The sequence below is a fragment of the Battus philenor genome, unplaced genomic scaffold (genome assembly GCF_028537555.1).
Source record: "Battus philenor isolate CCGP_79_NKW_IND1 unplaced genomic scaffold, ilBatPhil1.0.hap1 SCAF_5, whole genome shotgun sequence".
NCBI lineage: Eukaryota > Metazoa > Arthropoda > Insecta > Lepidoptera > Papilionidae > Battus > Battus philenor.
In genome coordinates, this window is record NW_027181715.1 from 8,223,799 (window position 1) to 8,246,174 (window position 22,376).

General features: G+C 32.4%; 1 protein-coding gene across 1 annotated transcript in view; it reads right to left on the reverse strand.

The window, feature by feature from the left end:
- The window catches only part of LOC137929778 (ATP-binding cassette subfamily C member 4-like), a 43,632-nt gene that overhangs the window by 9,987 nt on the left and 11,269 nt on the right, over positions 1 to 22,376 (reverse strand). Inside the window, exons 2-15 of the mRNA XM_068772884.1 lie at positions 21,921 to 22,166; positions 21,637 to 21,844; positions 21,331 to 21,556; positions 20,056 to 20,212; positions 19,231 to 19,480; positions 18,229 to 18,492; positions 17,727 to 17,894; positions 16,288 to 16,425; positions 14,365 to 14,532; positions 4,858 to 5,010; positions 3,724 to 3,808; positions 2,551 to 2,683; positions 1,841 to 2,122; positions 312 to 501 (exon numbers count right to left, since the gene is read on the reverse strand). Of these exons, the coding sequence (XP_068628985.1) occupies positions 312 to 501; positions 1,841 to 2,122; positions 2,551 to 2,683; positions 3,724 to 3,808; positions 4,858 to 5,010; positions 14,365 to 14,532; positions 16,288 to 16,425; positions 17,727 to 17,894; positions 18,229 to 18,492; positions 19,231 to 19,480; positions 20,056 to 20,212; positions 21,331 to 21,556; positions 21,637 to 21,844; positions 21,921 to 22,166 (2,668 nt within the window). The remainder of the gene's footprint in view (positions 1 to 311; positions 502 to 1,840; positions 2,123 to 2,550; positions 2,684 to 3,723; positions 3,809 to 4,857; positions 5,011 to 14,364; positions 14,533 to 16,287; positions 16,426 to 17,726; positions 17,895 to 18,228; positions 18,493 to 19,230; positions 19,481 to 20,055; positions 20,213 to 21,330; positions 21,557 to 21,636; positions 21,845 to 21,920; positions 22,167 to 22,376) is intronic.

Below are 22,376 nucleotides of genomic sequence, written 5' to 3' on the forward strand. Positions count from 1 at the left end.
CGCGTTTTAGGAAAGCGTAGTAAGGTGAGGGCTGAGGAAAAAAGTGTGGTAGCTGCTGTTGCAAATGTTAACTTCGGACTGATAAAAGGGAGCAAATATAAGGCGCGGTTTATATCGATCTATATCTCTATGGCCTTTTTGTACCCCGGGAATTTATCAATACTCAGTGCTTTCCAAAATAGTCCAATAACATTAAAAATTCAGTTAAATTGACATACAAATACCCAATTTCTGATAGTAATACACGTTACGAACATTATGAAGCATCAAAATAATTTTGAATATTACTTTAACGAATAAAAAGTAAAAACCTGCATGCTGTCTAAGATCATTCTCGGAAGGATTTCATCGACGATACCCATGTCCTTAGAGAAACGATTAAGAATGCGACCGGAGGGATTCGTGTCGAAGAAACGCATCGTAGCCGCCAAAATGTTACTAAACATCGAGTTATGTAACTTTATTGAACTGCGCATGCACACCCATAAGAACAGCAGTGACCTGAAATAAAAATGTTTACTTAATTCGGTTAAGCTTTTAATCGTGCAGTTAACACGTTTATGTTCTTAAGCCATGTGTATCTAAAACGCAATTAGCTTGCTATATTTTCTTTATTTTTTTTTATTACTGTCAAACGACACGACTATGTGAACTTGATATAAGTCAAGTGACACAAGTCAAAATAGCTTGAGATACTTAAAATTGTTTAGAATCGTCAGTTTAGTGTACGAACTAACAAGCAATTCAGCGGGGTTTTGTAATTTTTTTTCTTTTCATAAAATTAATTAATAAGATAGGTTATTATTAAGGATTTTAATCAATTGTTCTGCAAGTTAAACTTATACAAAATCATTTCACAGATACTAAATAAATCAATGATCTTATTAGACATTGATTGATCTATTTTTAACTGTTACTAAGGCTATGTTAACAAAAGGTTTTGTATAAATATAATTTCTTTATGTAATTTTATCTTTTTGTCTCCGATGCTTCTTTTTTATCTTGACAACATTAAACAAGAGCGAAAATCCTTAGAGATAAAAGTAATTTATTATTTTTGGCTTTAGTTGTAGGTACATGTACAAAATATCTATACTAAAGAATTTACGACATCGAATAAATTGCAGTTTCAAAATTAAAACAATAACTTAGAACTTAAATTATTTTTAATTGTTAAGTTTTTCCATACGTATTGAAAATAAATTGCAATGTGTCGATCTGTTAAGAATCTGTACAATTAGAAATAAATTGGAAAATGTGTTTTTCATATTTTCTTTAAAACACCAGATTCAAATGACTTATGATATTTTCCAAATAAAATGGATGTTAGCGTATAAACATAATTAATATATTGTATATAATAAAGCATAAAAAAGATAATATAATCACATGTTGCCATGTGCGAAATAGATAAGATATTTTTTGAAATTTCTCTTTGTTATTGAGACATTAAACCTTTAAATAAAGTGATCATAATAAAATATGTTTTATGTTTTTTTTTTATTTGAACATCACAGGGTAATTTTTAAAGAACGAAGTCTGTCAAAGCAACTGTCTTTTTTGGTCCTAGCACTGCTGCCCAAGTGGAATTTGCAGATACCGCTTTTCACTTTACGCTATCCCATATGTAAGAATTAGTCTGATTACAGCTTTATTATAGAGGGTCACTTTATTTACCAGTGACAGTACTCCGACTGTTAAGTAATAGATAGAGGCGGCCGAGAATGAAAGTCGCCTCTCGCGTTAGCGTCGTGCACACTAAAGTTTAGTTTGGCATCCAAGACAAAACCTAGATAATGGACTTGACAAAGGCAACTAGTAGTAGTAAATAGATTTATACCTTTCAGTTGTTAGCACGATGCATCCGAGTATGGTGACCGCCCAGATGTAAATGTAAAATGAATGGTCCATTTCATCCTCTTCAATTGAAGTTAAATTCTGCATGGCGAGCGCAGTTTTCATCATAGTACCGATAACGCTAACATTTGCATTCACTGTAGAGTCGGATGCGTCTAAGGATTCTGTTTCGTTTAACGAATCGGTGAAATTGTTTGGACTTGATAAACTTGTATAATTTAATTCGTTTAACATATTTGAATGCTTTGCTTCAACATTGTTCATCCTACAAAAAAACATTAAAATAAACTCGAGTAAAATTCTTCTTATATGTATCGATTCATATTTCAATTTGAAATTCAAAATTTCTTTATTCAAGAAAGCATTTTAACATGGTAAATAAAAAGCTACCACTGGCTCGGAATGCTGATCTGCTGAGAAGAGCCAGCGAGAAACTGAACAGTGACATATTTTTTAAAATTGTTATATCTAACATATGAAGGAGTCAACGCAACACTCACATTTCGATCAACGAAAAATTCTTGAATAAGATTTAATTAATAATATACTTTTCATTTTGGATTTAGAAGATATCTTAGAACTCGTACAACTTTATTATACATGCGTATATTCAGACCAATAAAAGATTTTGTAACTATTTACTATTTAAATAAATGTACATATAATAAAGTAAGGAATGGCTCAAAATCTCACCAGTGGGTGACCCAGAGATCGCTAACAGAGGTAATGACTTGCGCTAGTATGATTGAAAGCAGTGTAAAAAAGAGCAAAGCCCAGCTGCCACCTGCGCGGAAATATTTCAGGTAAACGGAGCCCGATACACGACCTGGAAAAGTTTTAATTAGTTGTCATATATTAGTATGTCGCACACAATTATTTACCTATAAAGAAAATGTAAAAATTATTTTCAATACAAAACTTTTATTTAAAACACTCATCGATGTACACGTTACTATTTGAAGTATATATTATAATTGAGAATAAGTTGTCGCAACAATAAAGCATGTATTATGCGTGTTAACATGCATGATAAGAACTTCGTGTTTTTATTTGATACATTCAATTATATTATTGTTACATTATAAATGTACAAGGTTTTGATTATTCCTTTATTACCCAGAAGAACGTAATAAGTGATTTAATTAGATATTAGTGAAAATTTAAATCTATGAAAATAGCAAGTTTTTTATATACTAATTAAAGATCTTTAAATCAATTAGATCTAGTATTATTTATAAACTCTGCATTCATTTACGCATGTATATGAATTACAGTAAGTGATACACCCACAAACACAGACACACACACACTTATATATATATATATATATATATATATATATATATATATATATATATTTGTATAAGAATATATGTGTGGAAACATGAAAATGTATGTGAAAAATTCGTGACACTTTTGGTGCTGAAGTGTTTGTGCTAAATCTTCTACTTCGAGTTTATATTTGGGACATTTCAAGCGCCATTGACTTCATACATACATATTATTATGCTAAGAATAATATCTTACAAAAATTAAACATAAATACAAAAAATATTACATTTTGATATTACATTTTTTTATCTTTCATTTAACAACCAACTGTGGCAGTTAGAATTGACAAATATTAAAATAAGGACATCTTTATCTTTGCGTCACAGGGTGGCAATTACTGACAGATCTTGCGTTTGCGTTAATTAAACTTATTTTTATCTACATAAAAAGTTTCATATTATTTTTTATATATTGTTTTAAATATTATAAAAGGTATTATGTGACAAACATTATTTATTACTTATTGTGACATGTAATTGTTTCCGCAGGTCTTAACAATATTACATAACTATCTACTTTTTTAATAGTTTATACCTTTTTCCATAAGCTCAGCAGTTTCTTCAGGTTCGTCAGCGTTTGCGTCAACAACTTCTGCTGCCGTGCTCGTGCTAGTGTGCGACTGTGTAATAATATAAAATTTAATAAAAAGCAGATAATAATATATATCACACAAGTTAACACTATTTTTAAAGTACCATTAAAATGAAATTCTAAAAATAAATACGATTTATTTTTAGAATGACAATGTGAATCTACTTTTTATTTAGTTTTTAATCCAGTGTATAATAAGTAGATTTTTTCTTGTGAATGGTCTGTATAGCTGTCTCTTTCTATAAAAGTATCTATATGTTGTTTATGCTATTGTGTATGCACGTCCTTTTATCGCGTAACAATGGCTTAGCGGGTTGACGTCATTGTTTTACGACATTACACGGACAAAGCAATGAGAGACAAAAACAATTATTTCTTTCCATTATATTATCTTGTCCACTTCGAGATAGCAGTTGCTCCCATTCACTAATGTTGTTCACGTGTTTCTATCAAGTTATGTTACGTTAATGTTAGACAACAAAGCGTCGTACTCTTCGAGCTTTCAATGCGAGTTTGGAAATTACCTAAAGATACTTTTATACAAGCTAAAGGATTATATGTTAGATTCTATTTTAGTGCGAAGACCTTCACCGAATTATATTGACTAATCTGCATGTCCCTGATCTCGGGTAAACTTTAAAAAATCACTTTATTTCTGTCTTACTTTATAACTGATAAACTTTTTAATTCAATTTAGGTTTTACAGAAATTTGTTAAAACAACAGATTATATTAAATTTTGCAACAATACAGATAAAAAAATCAATATTTGTATTATATTAATTCACTTAAAACTTACACAAATATAGTTTTTATTGCGTAGTAGAAGCGTTAAAATCGTAGTTATTTAATTATAATTAATGCGGAGTAAATAGCATAAAATACGTATGTCCTGTTTGTAGCGGTCCGCGTCGAGACTCCCCAAAGAGCCCCCGAGTTGCGCTAACATAACAAAGGCTTTAGGCTAAGCACCTTCTGCACCCTGTCCCCTGGAACCTACGTAATCAAATGCAAATGCCACATGGGCAGCTGTAAAACACGTAAAATAAGAGTATGTCCTTGGGTATTATGGGTTTACCTGTATGGATAAAGTACGTTGACGCATAAGATCCGTACGTGTTTTAGAAGCCACATTATCTTGCTGTTCCGGCTGTTCATCTTCTTCAAGTAGTTCTTTAAATAGCGGGGAACGTGACACCTCTTCGAAGTTTCCTTGTGATTCAATTTCGCCCTAAAAATAAATATTCTTGAACTAATTTATTGAAATACTTTGTGTATTTAATTTATATTATCGATATAGCCTTTACATATATCCACATATCCCGATGCCGTCATATATTAGGGAGGTTAATTTTCAATTAAAAGAGGTGCTGTAGTTTTTTCGCTCAACTTTTTTCATAGCAGTTACGCATTCCAAAATGATAGCAAAGTTTGCTGCAGAGCCTGTTAATTCGATGCTAATTGCGTATAAAGTGGCAGTTTAAGCTGAGGTCTCCTTGAAGGGGTACTTGACCCTGGAACGTTCCGTCCGTAACCGTACATAGAGCACAACAACCTACGACGACGCAAGATGCTAAGCACGGCAAAGACTAAGCATACATGCACTGCCCGTCTCATCGTGCGCTCTAAAAGATATTTAACAAAAAAGAAAACATTTATCATCCTAAGGTAAAAAAAAGAAAATTGGTAACGTCATAATGAAGACGCAGATCGAATGGAATTTCAAAACCACATAAAGCGATCTTAATGTAAATTAAATGTAATTAAGTATTATATATTATTATATTACGTGTTATATTTTTAATTATTTCATAATTACTATCCTCTGCCCCAAGCGCAAGGAGACAAAGAGAGAAAGAGTTAAGTTTATTTTCAGTGATTATTAAAAGATACTAATTGCCTTTATTATTTAATTATTTTGTAAAATTAATATTTTTATTGTAAAGTAAAATAAGTCATTAAAAGGTTGGCAAACTATGTTTCGTCTACATCGTCGTATACATCGTCATTGTACATAAACAAGTGTTGACATCTAACAGTGGTTGTCTGGGAGTTATCGCGTTTTTTGTACCCTATATACTTCATTTTTTGGCCATTACATTTGAACTTTTTATGTCCTGTTAATATTACAATGAAGTGCAAATACAATAAACAAGTATTCTAACCTATATATCCCAGTTCCGACAAGTTATTGATGCTCAAGAAAGAGTTTTATTTGTGGTATATTCACATAGATATAACGAAATCTATGTTAGATTTTTATATGATCATTATACGTTATGTTGTACTTATATTTTCAACTAAAACATTCTTGTTGTATTTTATCTTTTGTTCGCGGTATCGAACGCAACCAGCGCAAGATATACCTTTGTTTTAACGAAACAATAGCCGACAACGTCCGATTCTAACTAATAAATGCAATCATCAAGTGATAAGAATTCTGAACAAAGAGTAGAAATAATAATTATTGCAGGCATAATGTAGACACTTTTGACTAATTATAAGATTTTATGTCATCGTCATAATTATTATATCAGGCGATGCGTCAAAGATCGCCACGATGATTTTGCATGTTCTCTGTGATTTAGAAGTAAGATGAAATTGTCATTTAAAACTCCCGAGCAATAAGAAGGCGGGTACATTTTTGTACCAGGTTGGTAATAGACTGTCTATAACAATTGCCGAGCGTCTTTTTTTTAAAAGTTGTAATATGATTCGGCTCATAGACTTTCCCGTAGATTTACAATAAGACCGGATGGAAGTGATCTACATCCAGCGTCTTTCTCAACAAGGTGGTCTTTTTACCTTATAAGTAGAAGTTCTAAGACTGCACTTTGCGGTCTATGGTGTATGTACTCTAGAAACTTTAGACTCCAGCGACCATCTTTTGCCAATGTAGCCCGCTCATTGCCACTTCAACTTGCCAATCCGCTGGGTTGGCACATTCGTTCGTTGAATATTGTTCGATCGTTGAATGACCGTGAGCTAATGTTAAATGTCTCCGCCTCAGTCGTATTCACACATAACTACTCATATATTATCGTTACAATGAAAATGCAAAAATATAGTTGTAGTGTTGACCTTTAATTATGCAGACATAAAGACAAGATGGTTAAATTTATATATTACTTATTTACTATTATTTATTACTTATTTACTATTAGACAATTATTATTAGCCAGGATTTAAAAATAAAATTTACCATAAATTATCAATGACTTTCCTTAATTTCACGTAGGTTAAATAGGTTTGAAAAGATATTTGATTAATTTATTTAATCAAAATTATTTAGAACATTTATTGATAATTGATCAAGTTATGTTCTATTAATTATTATTATCGGATGATATTTGTAGATAAAATGCATATTCTGCATTTCATTCTACATATGGACATTAATTACGGACAAAGCGTCTATGTATGTGAAGGTATGGGCGTCATACTTTTGTAATTACATACCTATCATGAATAGACGATGCAGGTATATGTTTATATAAATATATTTTTACATTTCTGGCTATGCAGACGACGGACATTTCTCCAATACGTGTACATTTAAATGGAAATAAAAGATAGTTACGTAATTGGTAATAAACTTTGGCATAAAATTTCTTAGTCTTTCATCAGCCGTCATAATTGTTTTGTCTGCAAAAATCACACAACATAAAATAAATGTCTTGTCATTGTTTTATTCTTTACGGTTATCTCTGAATCCAGACTTTGAGCGATGACAATTCATTTTGTTTTTTTTTATACTTAGTCTTGCCATAAATATTGTTATAAAGAAAAGCACGATTTTTTTTTTATACGTAACATTTATTCCTTTCATAGTGAGTTAGTTTAATACATCAATATATAACTATTAAAAATATACAATGTTTATTCGAAGTGGTCTCCATTGGCTGCAATACAGTCTTTTAAACGTTGAGGCCAGTTATCAATAGCAGCACGAACTCTTTCTAGAGGAAAATTCTTCACTGCCAACCGAATGGATCGTTTTAGGGACTCCAAATTATCATGGCGTTTAGAGCAAGCCTTACTCTCTAAAACTGACCATAAATCATAATCCAATGGATTTAGGTCAGGACTTGACGACGGCCAGTTTTCAGTGCTGATAAAGTCCGGAACGTTAGTTTTCAACCAAGATTGGGTGGATCGAGCTCTATGACCCGGTGCCGAGTCTTGTTGAAAGCACCATTCTTTGTTATTGAACATGGTGTTAGTTAAAGGCTTAACTACCGTCTCAAGAATGGTATTTTGATAAACTTGTGCCGACGTTTTAATACCTTTTTCACAAAAATATGGCTCAGTCACCCCTTCATAGCTAACACCCCACCAAACCATCACTGAAGTGGGATAATGCCCACGTTGTACTCTGTTTACTAATTGCGAAGCTTCTTTAGAGCTTCCAGCATAAATACGGTCATTTTGTTTATTAAAATACTGCTCAATTGTAAAAATTTTCTCATCCGTAAACAAAATTTTTTTGTGACCTCCCTTTGCGTACCGCTTAAGTAGTTGTTTGGATTTTACCACCCTATTCTTCTTTAAATTATCAGTTAAGAAGTGACCAGTACGTCTCTTATAGGCTGCAAGTCCTAAGTCATCTTTTAATATACGCGACATGGTTCTAGGAGCTATCTTCATCTCCCGAGATAAAATCTTTTGCTTACGGACAGGATTTCTTCGAATTCTTTCCCTAACTGCTTTAATCACCTTTTTCACACGAACGGTACGTGGACGGCCAGATCTTTTTCTGTCACAAACAGAGGAGGTATCATTGTACCTATCAATAGCCCGGTAAACAAACATTTGACTAATACCAAGCGGGTGGAGGGTTTTAAAAATTGCACTTTTCTCCATACCTACTTTATGTAAGGCAATCACAGCGATTCGGTTCTCTTTATCACCCCACTCCATTTTAATATAACAAAATATTTAACAATATGATGGCGCGAAAATAAGAAAACACATCAAGCAATCATATAAAAATGACAGATTCCAAATTCAAACGTAATATTTTCTTTTTTTGAATAGTAACAGTATTTATGGCCAGACTAAGTATACATATAATGTGTTTAATATATATACTACGTAAGGCTGTCAAGTGACAGATTTATCGTTTTGAATTTTAATAAAAATTGGAGTTTTATATTAAAAGAACTGATTTAGTTGTGTGTCATCCTAATGTCTTTTTAAACATTATTTAACAAAAATGATTGCGTGAAATTTAGTCACTTTCTTACAGTTCTTCAACAATTTGAGTTTTAAAGGGTTAAAACTTCAAATACTTTTTAAATGAGAGTCTGCCCTTATCCATATTGTAAGTCGAGGATTTTTACGTAAGCTTTAAACCAGTATGACGTTTTCGAGAGTTCTCGAAGATCGACTAGACCCTGGCTTTGGGGAGATCATAGCCAAAGCACCCAGAAATGAATTAAATTTACACTCAATCCATCACCGTCGAATACTAAATTGTGAACAAAATTATCCACGAGCAAGTAACGTAAGAATCATTACTCTTAAAAATGTCACCGTTTATTACTTTTTCAAATAATCGTATTAAAAAACATAAAATAAGAAAGAAAAACATAAGACAGGCACTATATCGGTCGATTACAGGAGCCTTGAGCTTTATTTTGGAGGTCAATTACGGGTGCCTTGAGAACGAGGTTGGAGGTCGGATGCAACAGCCTGAAGTTGAAGGTCGTTCGCGGTGATATCGGTTCTCGAGTGAGTTGTATTATAAGATAATATGGCGCACATCAGACACATTTATATTTAAACAAAATATTAAGGGTTTATTTGTGTACACATACATTCAAGCGAACACTATAACAATTAAAAAGATCCACAAAAATTATGTTTGGCCTCAATAGTAATTCCAAATGAAACAAGCGAATCGCACAACACAAATATCTAGTCGCTAAGTGCAGGTGATAATCACCATTGTAAACTACAGTAAAATATCGTTGGTGCTTTAATCTGGAATCCCGTGTAAATAGCTCACGTAATATTATAAAATAAAAAGCAAGCACTAGAATACAGCAACCTCGGCGGCAATAAAACGCTTTATCATATTAAATGGTATTAAACATTGACTTAAGATTGTATCTTTATTATTGTCTATTTTATACTGTACTTCATAAATACAAAGACATGTATGACCACGAATAAGTCTGTGTTAGTCTTATTTATAGGATGTATGCCAAGAACAAACTGCATTTATCGCGGTTCACGTTTAAAGTCCCAAGAGCAAATTTTATTCCCTTATCAATGGATTACTGCGATGTATCTCATCTATGTAAGTAGGATATGTCTCGTTATTACTTCTTATCTTTAGAAAAATATTTACATATTTATATACTCGCGCGAATTGCGATATTGCAGTAATACAATATGAAATGCAAGAGTTTGTGAACCATCTAAAGGATTTATCTACTTGTTTATTGTGCGATATGGATACGAATGTCAAGAAATAAAGTAACGTTATAAATAAAAAAGGTTATTTAGTTTGAAAGTAAATTCAAATTTAAGTAAGATAAATTAAAAGAAAAAAATAATAACAATAGTCATAAAAACGGATCGAATGATGTCTTAGAAGATAATAAGAACTTCATGTAGTGAAAAGAAATAAATACAAAGTTCCGAGCGCTTGGCGCTGGCGGCGAGATTTCCAGAAAAATCCTGTACAATAATGTGGAACAAGATTTCCCAGAAATTCGATAGTAGCGACCTGCCAAGCTGCGATTCGATTGTCTCGGGACTTTCTTGATTGGGAATACATAATCTATATCAAGCCATTGCGCCCGGTATGCGGCGTCATGTAGCGTCCGCCTAGGCGAAGAGTTTAAGGTCTTTCCAATGAAATATCTGATGTAACGGCCCGAGCCGAGGCTCCCCAAGAAGCCCCAACTTATTATAAGAATGTCTAGGGTAAGCGTATATAGCGGTCTGTCAGGTCAAAGCCGATAAAGTAAATGCACACTGGCAAACGGCATTTTAATAAGAAACGAAAAAATTTTAAACAAAACTGTAACTTCACTTCTGTACAAATTTACGAGGGTACTTTTTTAATTTAGAATGTTATCGTTTCGAGACAAAAGCATGAAAAATCACACTGTCGGATATACGTCCTGTTTATGTGTTTAGCGAGCGCTTAATTAAAATTCGCTGATAAGCGTCGGTTTGTACATGTGTGCTTTAATTTTATTCCGAATTTTTTTTTCCGTATTTATTTGTAATATGAATAAATAAAAGGAGCAATAAAAGACATTGTAATGTAATTTTTTATTTGTATTTATAGGTTATGATGTTAAATAATAAAAATTGTTACGTAATTTAGCGTCCGTTACACGAGTAGGTCTATAAAAAATTAATTCGCATTGCAACTCTAAACAACAACTCGTGTAATTAATAAATAAATAAAACGTGTGAGTTTAATTTATTATTTAAAGTGTAAAATACAAGTAACGATACAGAAAATCTGTTTGGTTTGTTTTGGTGTAATAATGACACATGAATTTGCTTCCAATGTGACATATCATGTTCCATGACAAAGACAATTTCAAGTACTAACGTATAGAACGCAATTTATTGGAAATTTTTATTTGAAGGTTACTAAATTACGCAATGAGTATAGTCGGATAATTGACTTTAATTGTCATTTTTATTTTAGTTTCATCATTTTTACCTTGAACCACCTCTAGTAAGTGTTAAGTATATATAGCAAAGGTTAACCCATTTTTTATAGAGGAACGTTTAAACACGCATGTATAATAAAGTTCCACAAGATATCACAGACCTTCCTTTTCTTACTTTTATAATAAAAGTGAAATTATAAATCCCATTATTCAGCACTCAAATAGTTTTTAATGTGTTGAAATAACATATATCGACAAATTAGAAACACTTGTTCATTGAGTCATTAACAGTTTTGATATTATAAAATTACACATCAAACATCGTTAAATTTCTTTTTAAAAGAGCAACAGTTAAGTTTCTCCTCTTGTCAACAGATCAGCGTTCTCAGCCAGTGATAGTTTACAGCTTATTATAGTAAAATAATTGAGGGTTCTAAAGTATTTACCCGCACTTTACACGACTACTGAAATAAAGATATTTTAAATAAAAAAATACATTAGAATGAACACTCAGTTGCATAAATAGTGTCTAAGTCGATTGAGCAAATTTTAGCAATAGTATAAAACACTGAACGAAGGAAATAGCGATTCATTATTTCGTTTCTCATGTCATATTTTAAAATATATAGTATAGATATCAATATAAATTGACGGTATATGTAGTCGTGTTTGAACACATGGAGGACTTATAGAGGATTATAAAAATATTTGTAAAGTTAATGTGGGAACGCGCGTTTAATTTTATGATACGCGTCGTCGATGTTTCACACTTCCAAAGACATATATAGAGGGATAAACTTAAAAATGGGCAGCTGCGTCCTCTACGCACCATAATACCAAACTGCGCTAGCCCAACGTTGCGATTATGATCTGTTCCCCCATAAATATCTTTAGAGAAGGCCTATGCTTTGCAATGGGCATTTATGGGCTGGAACGTTGACGGTCAGCAACCAAAAAAAACCCGTCTGCGTTGGTTGTGAGTTCTTCTCAAATCAGAGTGCGTTTCGAATCTTCGTACTTTTAAATCGAAACATTATATATAAAAAAAATAGAGCTCTTCTCTTTCACAAGTAGTAAATAAATAAGTCTCAATCGTTAATCACCAGGTATATCACATTATTTTTCTGTACATTAGTTCGACTTTACGTTGGCTATAATGCCTACATCGACACCCAACTGTAAACATGATCAATAATTCACGTAACGTCCGCCGATAACGGTAGTACCATACATTAGCAGAAAGGTTACCAGTTGCGATAAAATTGAGGACGTCAAACATCTGCTGATCAATCCGCACAAAATCGATAAAAAAATACATTTGTGTCAATTCATCTAAGCCAGCCTTATAGTGTAGCGTTACGCAAGATTTTATTTCATAAAAACATATGCAGCGTCAGGTCACCTTTGTACATCGACATGTCATGTGCTTATTTACAAATCTATTGCATAAATATTCTTGTCTGTTTCTCATGTTTACTTTTAAAATTCGAACATATTATTTTAAATTGCTCAAGCACCTCTTAAGCGCATTAGAAAAAAATCCTTACTTTTATTCGAAGACTTTTAACATGAAAATCAAACACTAGACACAAGGTTTCTTAAAGCTATACTGTATGTTTTACAAAATTTAAATTTCAGATACTTATTACTATAGTGCTATCGTAACTGCCGTAGATATGTACGCGGCGGAACAGAAGAGAGGATTAATTTCCATACATCTTTACCGTGAACATAACCTGAAATAGAGTAATATGCCTTTTGGCAGTGTATGCTTAATAAATTTCTTGAATTTACTAATAGATAAATTTAGAGCGTAAAAGTATAAGTACTTTTACGTAAGCCGTACTAAGGAAATGTTCAGAAGACTACGATTTTTTTAAATTGGAATAAAACTAAACATCGTTTTAGCGCGGATTTCAGTACTTATTTTTATTTTTTCTTTTAACATAGTTATTGTGGTCTTACAGTAAACGATGTAACCGACAAATAAACATATGGCAATAAAAAAATATTATACTTAGAAAAACTTAAGTTTTAAATGACAATTTTATTTTAAAATAACGCTAAAGGCACGTTGACGTTTTGTTGACCGCAAAAATGACGACACCAGTAAATGCATACAAAATACTCGTTTTATCAAAACTTACTACAGATCATAAAATGTAAGGTGTGTCTGAATTTATTTTTGTTCTAAAATATGGGGCCTACACCAATCGACGCTATATTTTTTCTCAATTAAATAAACAACATTTTTTGGGTTTATTTTGTAATAAAATTAATAAAGATATATATTACACATAAGGAAAATGTGCTATTACGTTCCTTAGGATAAGTGAAATTTTACAATTAAGTAAGCCCAAAATTCAGGAATGGCTACAGAAAAAAAAATGAAAATTTGCAATGAAAACAGTGAAAACTTCTTTTTCCACACAAACCACAAAGTAAAATAAAACTCTTACTCTTGCGGCCAAATTTGGCTTCAAAAGATAAAAAGTCGTGTTAGAATGTAATTTAGCGCGAAATATCATATATAAGCATATTATTACGGAAGCCTTAACAGTGTATGAAATAGAAAAATATGTTGTTTATTATTAAGACAATTAAATGGACGTAGTGATTACGGGCGCAGAGAATAGTCCCAACCATTTCCTCCTGTGGTTGCTGTAAGATCCGACTAGGGAAAATATTCACGGACGATGGGTAGCAGCTTCTTCCGAATATACGCAGAATAAAAAAATCTATGACGGAGGGCGTTCAAGAGTGAACAGTAGGCTGTAGTGATGTTGGTGATGAAATAAATAAATAATAATATCACTGTAAAATACGGTTAATTATTTTTTTCTTTTCGAAAATGACGGAAAGGCGAAAAACTTTTGACAATACGAATGTCGAATTTGCTAGCTAGATACAAGTGTGTATTTGTAAAAAAATAATGTACTTACATTACGCAGGATAATAATGTTGTCTGCCGCTTTGAGATGATGAAGCTGATGCGTGACGAGAATTCGCGTGGAATGTTTAAGTAGGCCAGTTACACATTCAGACATAAGATGCTTGCCCACGTGAGTGTCCACCGCCGATAAGGGATCGTCCAATAGGTAGATATCGGCCTGTTAAAATTAGCATTTTTTTACATTATAATCCATCTTCATATAAAAAAGTGCCGGTGACGTTTGGTAGAATAAAGTTAAGACTGATAATATAATGTTGGTAAACAATACCTTGATCACCAATTACGTAGCAAACATAATAGCTACATATTTCAAAAGTTATCTGGCCACTACATATATAATGTCCTATAAATCTACACCAAGCCGAAATTGCACATAGGGCAAGTACTGGCTAACCGCTAAATTGAAAAAAAATCTACGTAATGTATTTTGAAAGTTTCGTTTTCAGAAAAGTACCAAAATGTTTGTAACGTCGCATGGTTGCGGAAACCAGCCCGTTGAAACAAGAAAAGACATTACAAGAAGGTAAAGATTTGTCTTGATAACAATAGAGGCAATGATAATTGTTTTAATTTTAAAACGAAACATAGATTTTTTTAAAATATTTTCTGGTTTTTGTCACAACCCGCCCTATCCAATTTACAAAACTTCAGCTTGATGTTAAATCATGGGACAATCTGTATACACACTTAATACATTTACAAAAAAATAAAGGCGCACGCAGAATCAAAGAGAACCAAGTATACAATAAAGAATGACTTGAATATTAAATTTTGTTGTAAAATAAACGTCATTCTTAATTATATTATTCAGACGTCATCACGATATATATTCTGTCAAGGTCATTTTAACTGGAATACCATTTTCCTTTAAAGATAACTTTTCGTATAAAAAACATAGTGACTCATCGTCGTCTCAACCACGCCCCTTGACCAATAAGAAAGTGTTCATATTGATCAGTTGAAGTACGTCCTTTAGAAAGTACGAACGCGTCTCTATAATTTACTGTAATCAAATTTGTACTAAAGTTATTATTATGGACCGTAAATATTAATGATAATTTTTTAATTTCCAATTTTTTTAAGAACGGAACAGCAATGTCAATATTATCACAAAAAATTAATTTACTTCAATAAACAAATATTTTCTATATCTACCTCTATCCTAAACTAGGACATTAAAAGGTACCTAAAAGCTAATATGAACTAAGAATGTTCTTTCTTTCAGTAAAGCCAAGTTGTTTGTTAAAGATGTCGTTTCTACAATTTCAGTTTAGGTAAATACACTTGATAAAAAATGGTAAAAAATTAATTTGCATTACTTTTGTTACATTTATTTGTTGGTTATACAGCGGGAATTGCGAAACGAAGTTTAATGAAACATATATTTAATTTGCAAAGTTACAAAAAGTTAACGTTACATTCCTGTGGTAATTTTTTGAATGAAGCTTTCAAGTTCATCACAATCATCATCATTTTATCCGTAGGACGTCCACTACAGAATAAAGGCCTCCCAAGTCGATTTCCATTAGATCCGTGGTCTCTACGACAAAACTTTAAGGTCCCAAAGGTCATGTGGTCTGCGCGTATTTATTGGGCATTCTTCCTATTCCATGAGCTTTTCAAGTAGTCATTATAAACGATCCAATGTGGATAATGTTATGAATAAATAAATGAATATGTGGCCTCCTGCCTACTGCCACTTTGACTTGCCTATCAGCTGGACTACGTCTTACTTTCGTCGGTCAACGGATCTCGAGTATAGCTTTCTCTATAGCTAGTTGAGAGATTGTAAGCTTGCCAATAAAGTAAAAGACCTCGTTTCTGTGCCGTAAGTAAACGTTGGAAATGACGTTAGAGAAGCGTACATTATTTTTCAAATGTTAAATATTTTACATCAAAGTTAGTAACAAACCTGTCTGTAGCAGGCTCGAGCCAAACCGATGCGAGCACGCTGTCCACCACTGAGACTAATACCACGTTCTCCCACCAACGTCGCATCACCGGCCGGTAGCAGCTCAAAATCACGAACTAATGCACACGCTGTGACGACCTGTACTCGCACATTTTTTTTATATTAGTTACGTAAACACTACACTAGCGACGTATTTCTGAAAGGTCAATCAAAGAAACAATCACGTAACATTATGTTAAAGATGTACTGTTAAAATCTTGATGAAAGGTACGTTCAAGATAAATTACCTAATCACTTTTTAACATAAGATTCAATATTTTAGTTTTGTCTTATATTAACGTGTATTACTATGACTATTAAATATTATGTACCTTTGATAGCAATGATCTAAGAATATTACTTTTAGAAACTTGATTTCCTTTTTATCGTCCGCTAATCTGTGATTATTACTAAATCAAAATCAACGCAATGTTCAGGCGTTCTATCAATCCAAAACATACTTAACGTCTTACAAGAGATTAATCATAAACTAAAAATAATTGACCGTTCAGAAACAGGCGTCTGTGTTTACATAAATTATCTTGATTCTTAAATTTCTATATTTGAACTGGGTTGATAATAAAAGTGATTCATAAATTTGCTTTAATTATTTCATCGTACTAACACCTGTATAAATACTGGTTAATTTTAAATGAAATTATCATCATTCGTCATCCGATGCCCGATAACACTACTTTTAATGAACACAAAGTATTAAATACAGATAATAAATGAATGAAAGATCTTTCTATATTGAACTAAAATACACAAGTTCCTTATCAGGTATTAAATTGATTAACTAAACATCATAAACCGCTATTTATACAATGAAATAAGCTATTTAACAGATAAAGTTCAAATATCTGGATTATTCCAAATGTAACATCGATTACGTCATTTTCACTTCCGCTATCTAAAACAATTTTACAATCCAGTCATTGACCTTGTTCAATGACTGGATTGTAAATACGGAGGAGCTATTTTAAATAGAAAATGTTTACCTTTGCCATGCGCTGTTAAGTAAATAGTCTGATTATTATTAGTTTATACGTAATTGTAGAATTGTAATTAGCAGGTTGTAATGTACAGCCTTGACCAAAAGTATAATGGGCCCCCGTAATACACATGCACCTAAACAAATCGATGAGGGTTTTTAGGAATCCATAAAACATTTGGCCAGTAAAATTGTGAGAACGATGTTTTAGGAATATTAATACGATATTTTTGTCAGTTTTGCTTTGATTCTATTGATTGAATAGAGACAATCTGTGATAAAAAATGATGATGTAAATCAACAGTATTAACTTCGGTAATTTTAAAAGTGAACTGGAAGCGAAATGCAAGTTGTTGCGACACGTAGCGATCAATAAAAGCGACTCGTTTTCGTATGACCGGGTTACCTTCTTATACCGCACGCGATCGTATGGCAGTCCGAACAGAATGTTTTGTCTCACTGAGGCAACGAATAGCCATGGCTCTTGGCTAGCGTAAGAAATTCGACCACCGCCTAGAGACACGGTTCCGTGCGATGGTTCCAATTCACCCAATATCAATTGCAAAAGGGAAGACTGAAAATAAAATGCAATTTATAGAACTGTAAATAATTTCTCTGAGCGCTTTAACGCTATTAAATTCAAATTAATGTATTAGCATATCCATATTTGAATACAAATTAAACGTTTAATGAACTGTACATTTTTTTACTACGTTCGGTTACGTGTTTTAGGCCTCTATCTGATACTCGCTTATAAAAGAGTATGTTTAAATATAGGATACATATAAATACACTCTTTTGTAATTATCAATGTGTATTAGTGACAAAGTAATGTATAAATAAAAACAAATCAACAAAAAATTTTCTTGTTGTACTTTATTATGCTTATGTTAAAGACAGAGAATTACCTTTCCTGATCCAACAAGGCCGGCCACACCTAAAAACTCTCCATGTTTTATACTTAGTGTAATATTCCTTAAAGTTTCCACGATCGGGTTCTCTTGCCAACTGGCACTGACATTAGCTAGCGTCAGACCTGTTGGCTGGGATTTTTCTTTTTCAATTTGTTTCTCCTTGTCCACACCATTGGTAATGAACCCGTGTGAATTTAGTGCTAGTGAATAAATTTCCTTTGCTTTTATAGATTCCAGTTCGGGTAATAATAAAAATTCCTGAAAACGTCATTTTAATTTAAAAAATGTCCCCATTTTATATTCAAATAAAATATATTTAGAAATAATGTTCACTGATGAGTGAGCAAAACATTTTTAAAGGCAAACATCCAACAAAAAAAGATTTCTTTGTCAATTAGATGGGGTTGTAAAGATTTGGTGTACTTTGAGCTGTTTCCAAGGAACAAAACCGTTATTTCGGAGATCTACTGTCGGCAAGCACGCGTCAAGGATAAGCGACCAGAATTAGTCAATCGTAAGCGTCTAATTTTCTTCCTTTTCTTTCCTTTCTTTTTCCACTCGGCAAAAATTGATCGATATCGGCCGGTAATTGAAGTTGCACCCACCATATAGCCCTGACCTCGCGTCATCGGATTACCACTAAGTTTGATCCCTGAACAAATTCCTTCATGGTAAAACTTTCAATACTGTTGATGGTCTAAAATCTCTCTTAACTTAGTGTCGGCCGAAAAAATGATCGTGTATTTTTCAAGTTGTCATAAAGACAGCACAAGGCCATCGAGTAAAATTAAAAATACATCCTATATTAAAGTTCATTTAAATTAAAAAGATATCTCGTCTATATCATTGTACAAATCAGCAATTAGTTAGTCACCAATCCGATAAATGAACAAGTTTAATCCGGTTTTTATCTTCAATATTTACATTACGATAGAAGACTTAATACAGTCTAGCAACTGGTATCAATTCAACGTGATAAAGAGAATATTTTTTTACCTCTAATCTTCGCACAGATACCATAGATTCAGCCAGAAGTGATAATGCCAATGGGAAAAATATGTTGCAAGCCAGTTGCAATAGGTTAAAATATTGTACTAAGGAGAAAGTGATTTCCGCCCGTACGTCTCCGCCCATAACCACGAAAGCCACAATGGCCGCAAACAAGATAAAACGCTCCGTGAACACGCTGAGAGCAGTCGAAAAACCCTTTATTAGAGAAGTTTTTAAGATGAAGCTCACTTCCATTCTGAAAATAAACAATATATTCAAGCGATTGATGTTTTTTTGTTTTTATACTATTAAGCTTTTATACATTTTGGTATATTAAATAAATAACTCTTAGGTGTGAAGCAAAACAACACCTATTAATGAAATACGTTATTGATTAATATAAAATTAAAAATAATGTCATGTCTAAACATGAATAATTTAAATAAAAAACAATTAGTTACAATTCAGAAAAAAATATTTTTAATAAAATTTCATCAATGGCTTTTCAAGTTCTGTGCAAAGTAATAAACGTCAGGCAAATTTAATTTCGTAACCACTTGAGTACATGAAAGCTAATGAACATTTTTATTACGGGCGCTGTTGATTGCTTTGTTCAATTATTTACATTTATTTCTTTTTACAATGTTGTACAATAATGTACATTAACATTTTTACAAAGCAATCGTCCTTTATTTATAATAAAAAGGTAAATATTTAATAAACTAGTGGGCCATGACATTATTTGGAATTAAGTTATTACTGTTGTGAAAAGAAAAGAAGAAAATATTTTATAGTAACTTGATGTTTTAAACGACTCCTGTTTTCACTAACCTTCGTAATTTGTCTACCAATTTCTCAAAAGGCTTCTCCCAGGCATACATTTTGATGACCTGCACTCCGTTAACAAGTTCGCTCATAACTTTAACCCTCTCATCCGTTCGCTGTGCAATCTTTCCGCGATATTTTCCTTGCAGATTACTTAAATATGCTAAAAATTTAAACAGATGTACATAAAATTTACGATAACAATTTCAATGTCAACACATTATTATATTAATAGTTTATACAATATACACTTGCTTGACGTGAGAAAATGATAGTTGCACTACGTTTTAGTATCAACTTCTCTGCAAAAAATTAATAACATTGTTTCAAAAGGTGAATGATGTGAACAAGAAACCCGTTTACTGGCATTGGCATGTTCCGATTTGCGAATCCAGATTTATAAATATCTTTAACATGGGAAATTAAAAAATCGAGCGAGCTTCGCATAAGCTTTACTAACCTGTGGTAATATATATATATGTTCTGTGAAACATGTATCCTATATAGATTGTGCGAAAGACAATGAGAGAATACTAGACAGTTTTGCTTTAGACCAGTGTTTCAACGTGGAGACCATTTCGCACATGGAGGCAATTAAAAAATGGACTCGAAACGAATTTAACCCTTTCGCTTTAATATAAAAATTATGTATGTTACATAAGAGGGCGTAAGGGTTTAAGAAAGGCAGTGGGGCATGGCACAAAAAAAAAGATGGGAAACACTGAACTAGAGTTTTTGAAGAGCGAAGTGAAAGATAAAAATCGGAACGAAGTAGAAAAATAAAAAAAAGACTATTTAAATTCCTGGCGTAATTTCTTGTAAAAAAAAATAAAAAAATTAAATAATATAAACACATTAATTTATTATTGTTAAAAGAAATAAACCTATTTTCATTAACTCTGACACTTTAAAACACGAGGAAACTTACATTTAATAAGAAACAACATGTTTACAACTACAGTATTTTTTATTAACAAAAAGTGATTGTTGTTTGGCTTAGTAATCGAGATAACTTGAATTTAAAATCGAAAAATAAATATTCAAAATTGTATCATCAAACCTCAGACATCAACAATCAAATACATAAGGCATTTTCTGCGAGGTTTAGACTTTAAATTTCGCCTTGTTTATATCGCCAAAGAAAGTTGTAGCGTGTTATAAAAACATTGGTCTGAGGCTAAATCTTTCCACGTGTTCAATTATATTGAAATATTTTTCTATAATTGTGACATTCCAACAATTTTGTAAATAATAGAGATGCTTAATAGAAATCGGTGGTACCTTGAACGACAACGGTCTGTACGAATATAACAGCTAGAGCTGCCAGTGTAGCCCAGCCCACGTGTTGCCATACTAAATACGATACGACAGGAACCACTATCGGCATAACCCATATGTAATTCAAGAAAACCGCGGCCAAATCAAATCTATTCACATCGTTGGACATTAAATTTATTACTTGACCAGGTTCAGTTTTACCCAACGCCCTGCGGTTAAGTTTTAAAATCTAAAAAATAAATTTTAATTATATTATTACCATAATAATTACATTTTTAATTTTACCTGTTGTAAAAACAAATTACCAACCTTTCTGTATACTATCGAACAGCAAGCGATCCTAACTCTCATTCCAACGCGGCCTTGAATCAAATGTAAATGAGGTAATATGAGGGCTGTAGTGATGCTTAATAAATTCATAAGAAAATTATGAATATGGGCATTTCTATAATTTTCCGGAGTTTTTTCTCCAGAAAAGTACCCAATGAACAGTGCTAGTGTATAAGGAACTAAAGGCCTAAAATAAAACAAATATAGTTATATTTCTGAATTAATAATAACTTAGATATTTCAAATACTATTTATATACTCACCATAAAATTATAAACAAAATTCCAACAAGGAATCCACATATCATATATTCGAACCAAAAGGATCTAAAGATAGCCCTTGATAAGGAGGGCTTTGAGCCATTGCGGTTAGCATTTTCGAGCTCTTTCTGCCACGCTTCTTCCAAGCGGTCGCCAAGGCGTCCCGATTGGTCTCCGGAGCGAGCTTGAAACAAGTCTTCCAATGTTAGACCACGCTTATAGCCTTTGCGAAACAAGGAGAAGCTCCACCTGTTAAAAACGATAAAGAATAAGCAACCAGATGAAATTTTTTAAAATATACCATAATGAATTCACTAAACATTATTAAATTCCATTTAAAAATAACAACTGTTTAGTTGCTGGCCTGCACATCTCATCAGGATTCCGAACCGCTGGTAGCTGGTAGCTTACTACTTGATTACTTCAAATAGCCTTTAATTTGTAAAACACGTAATTTCT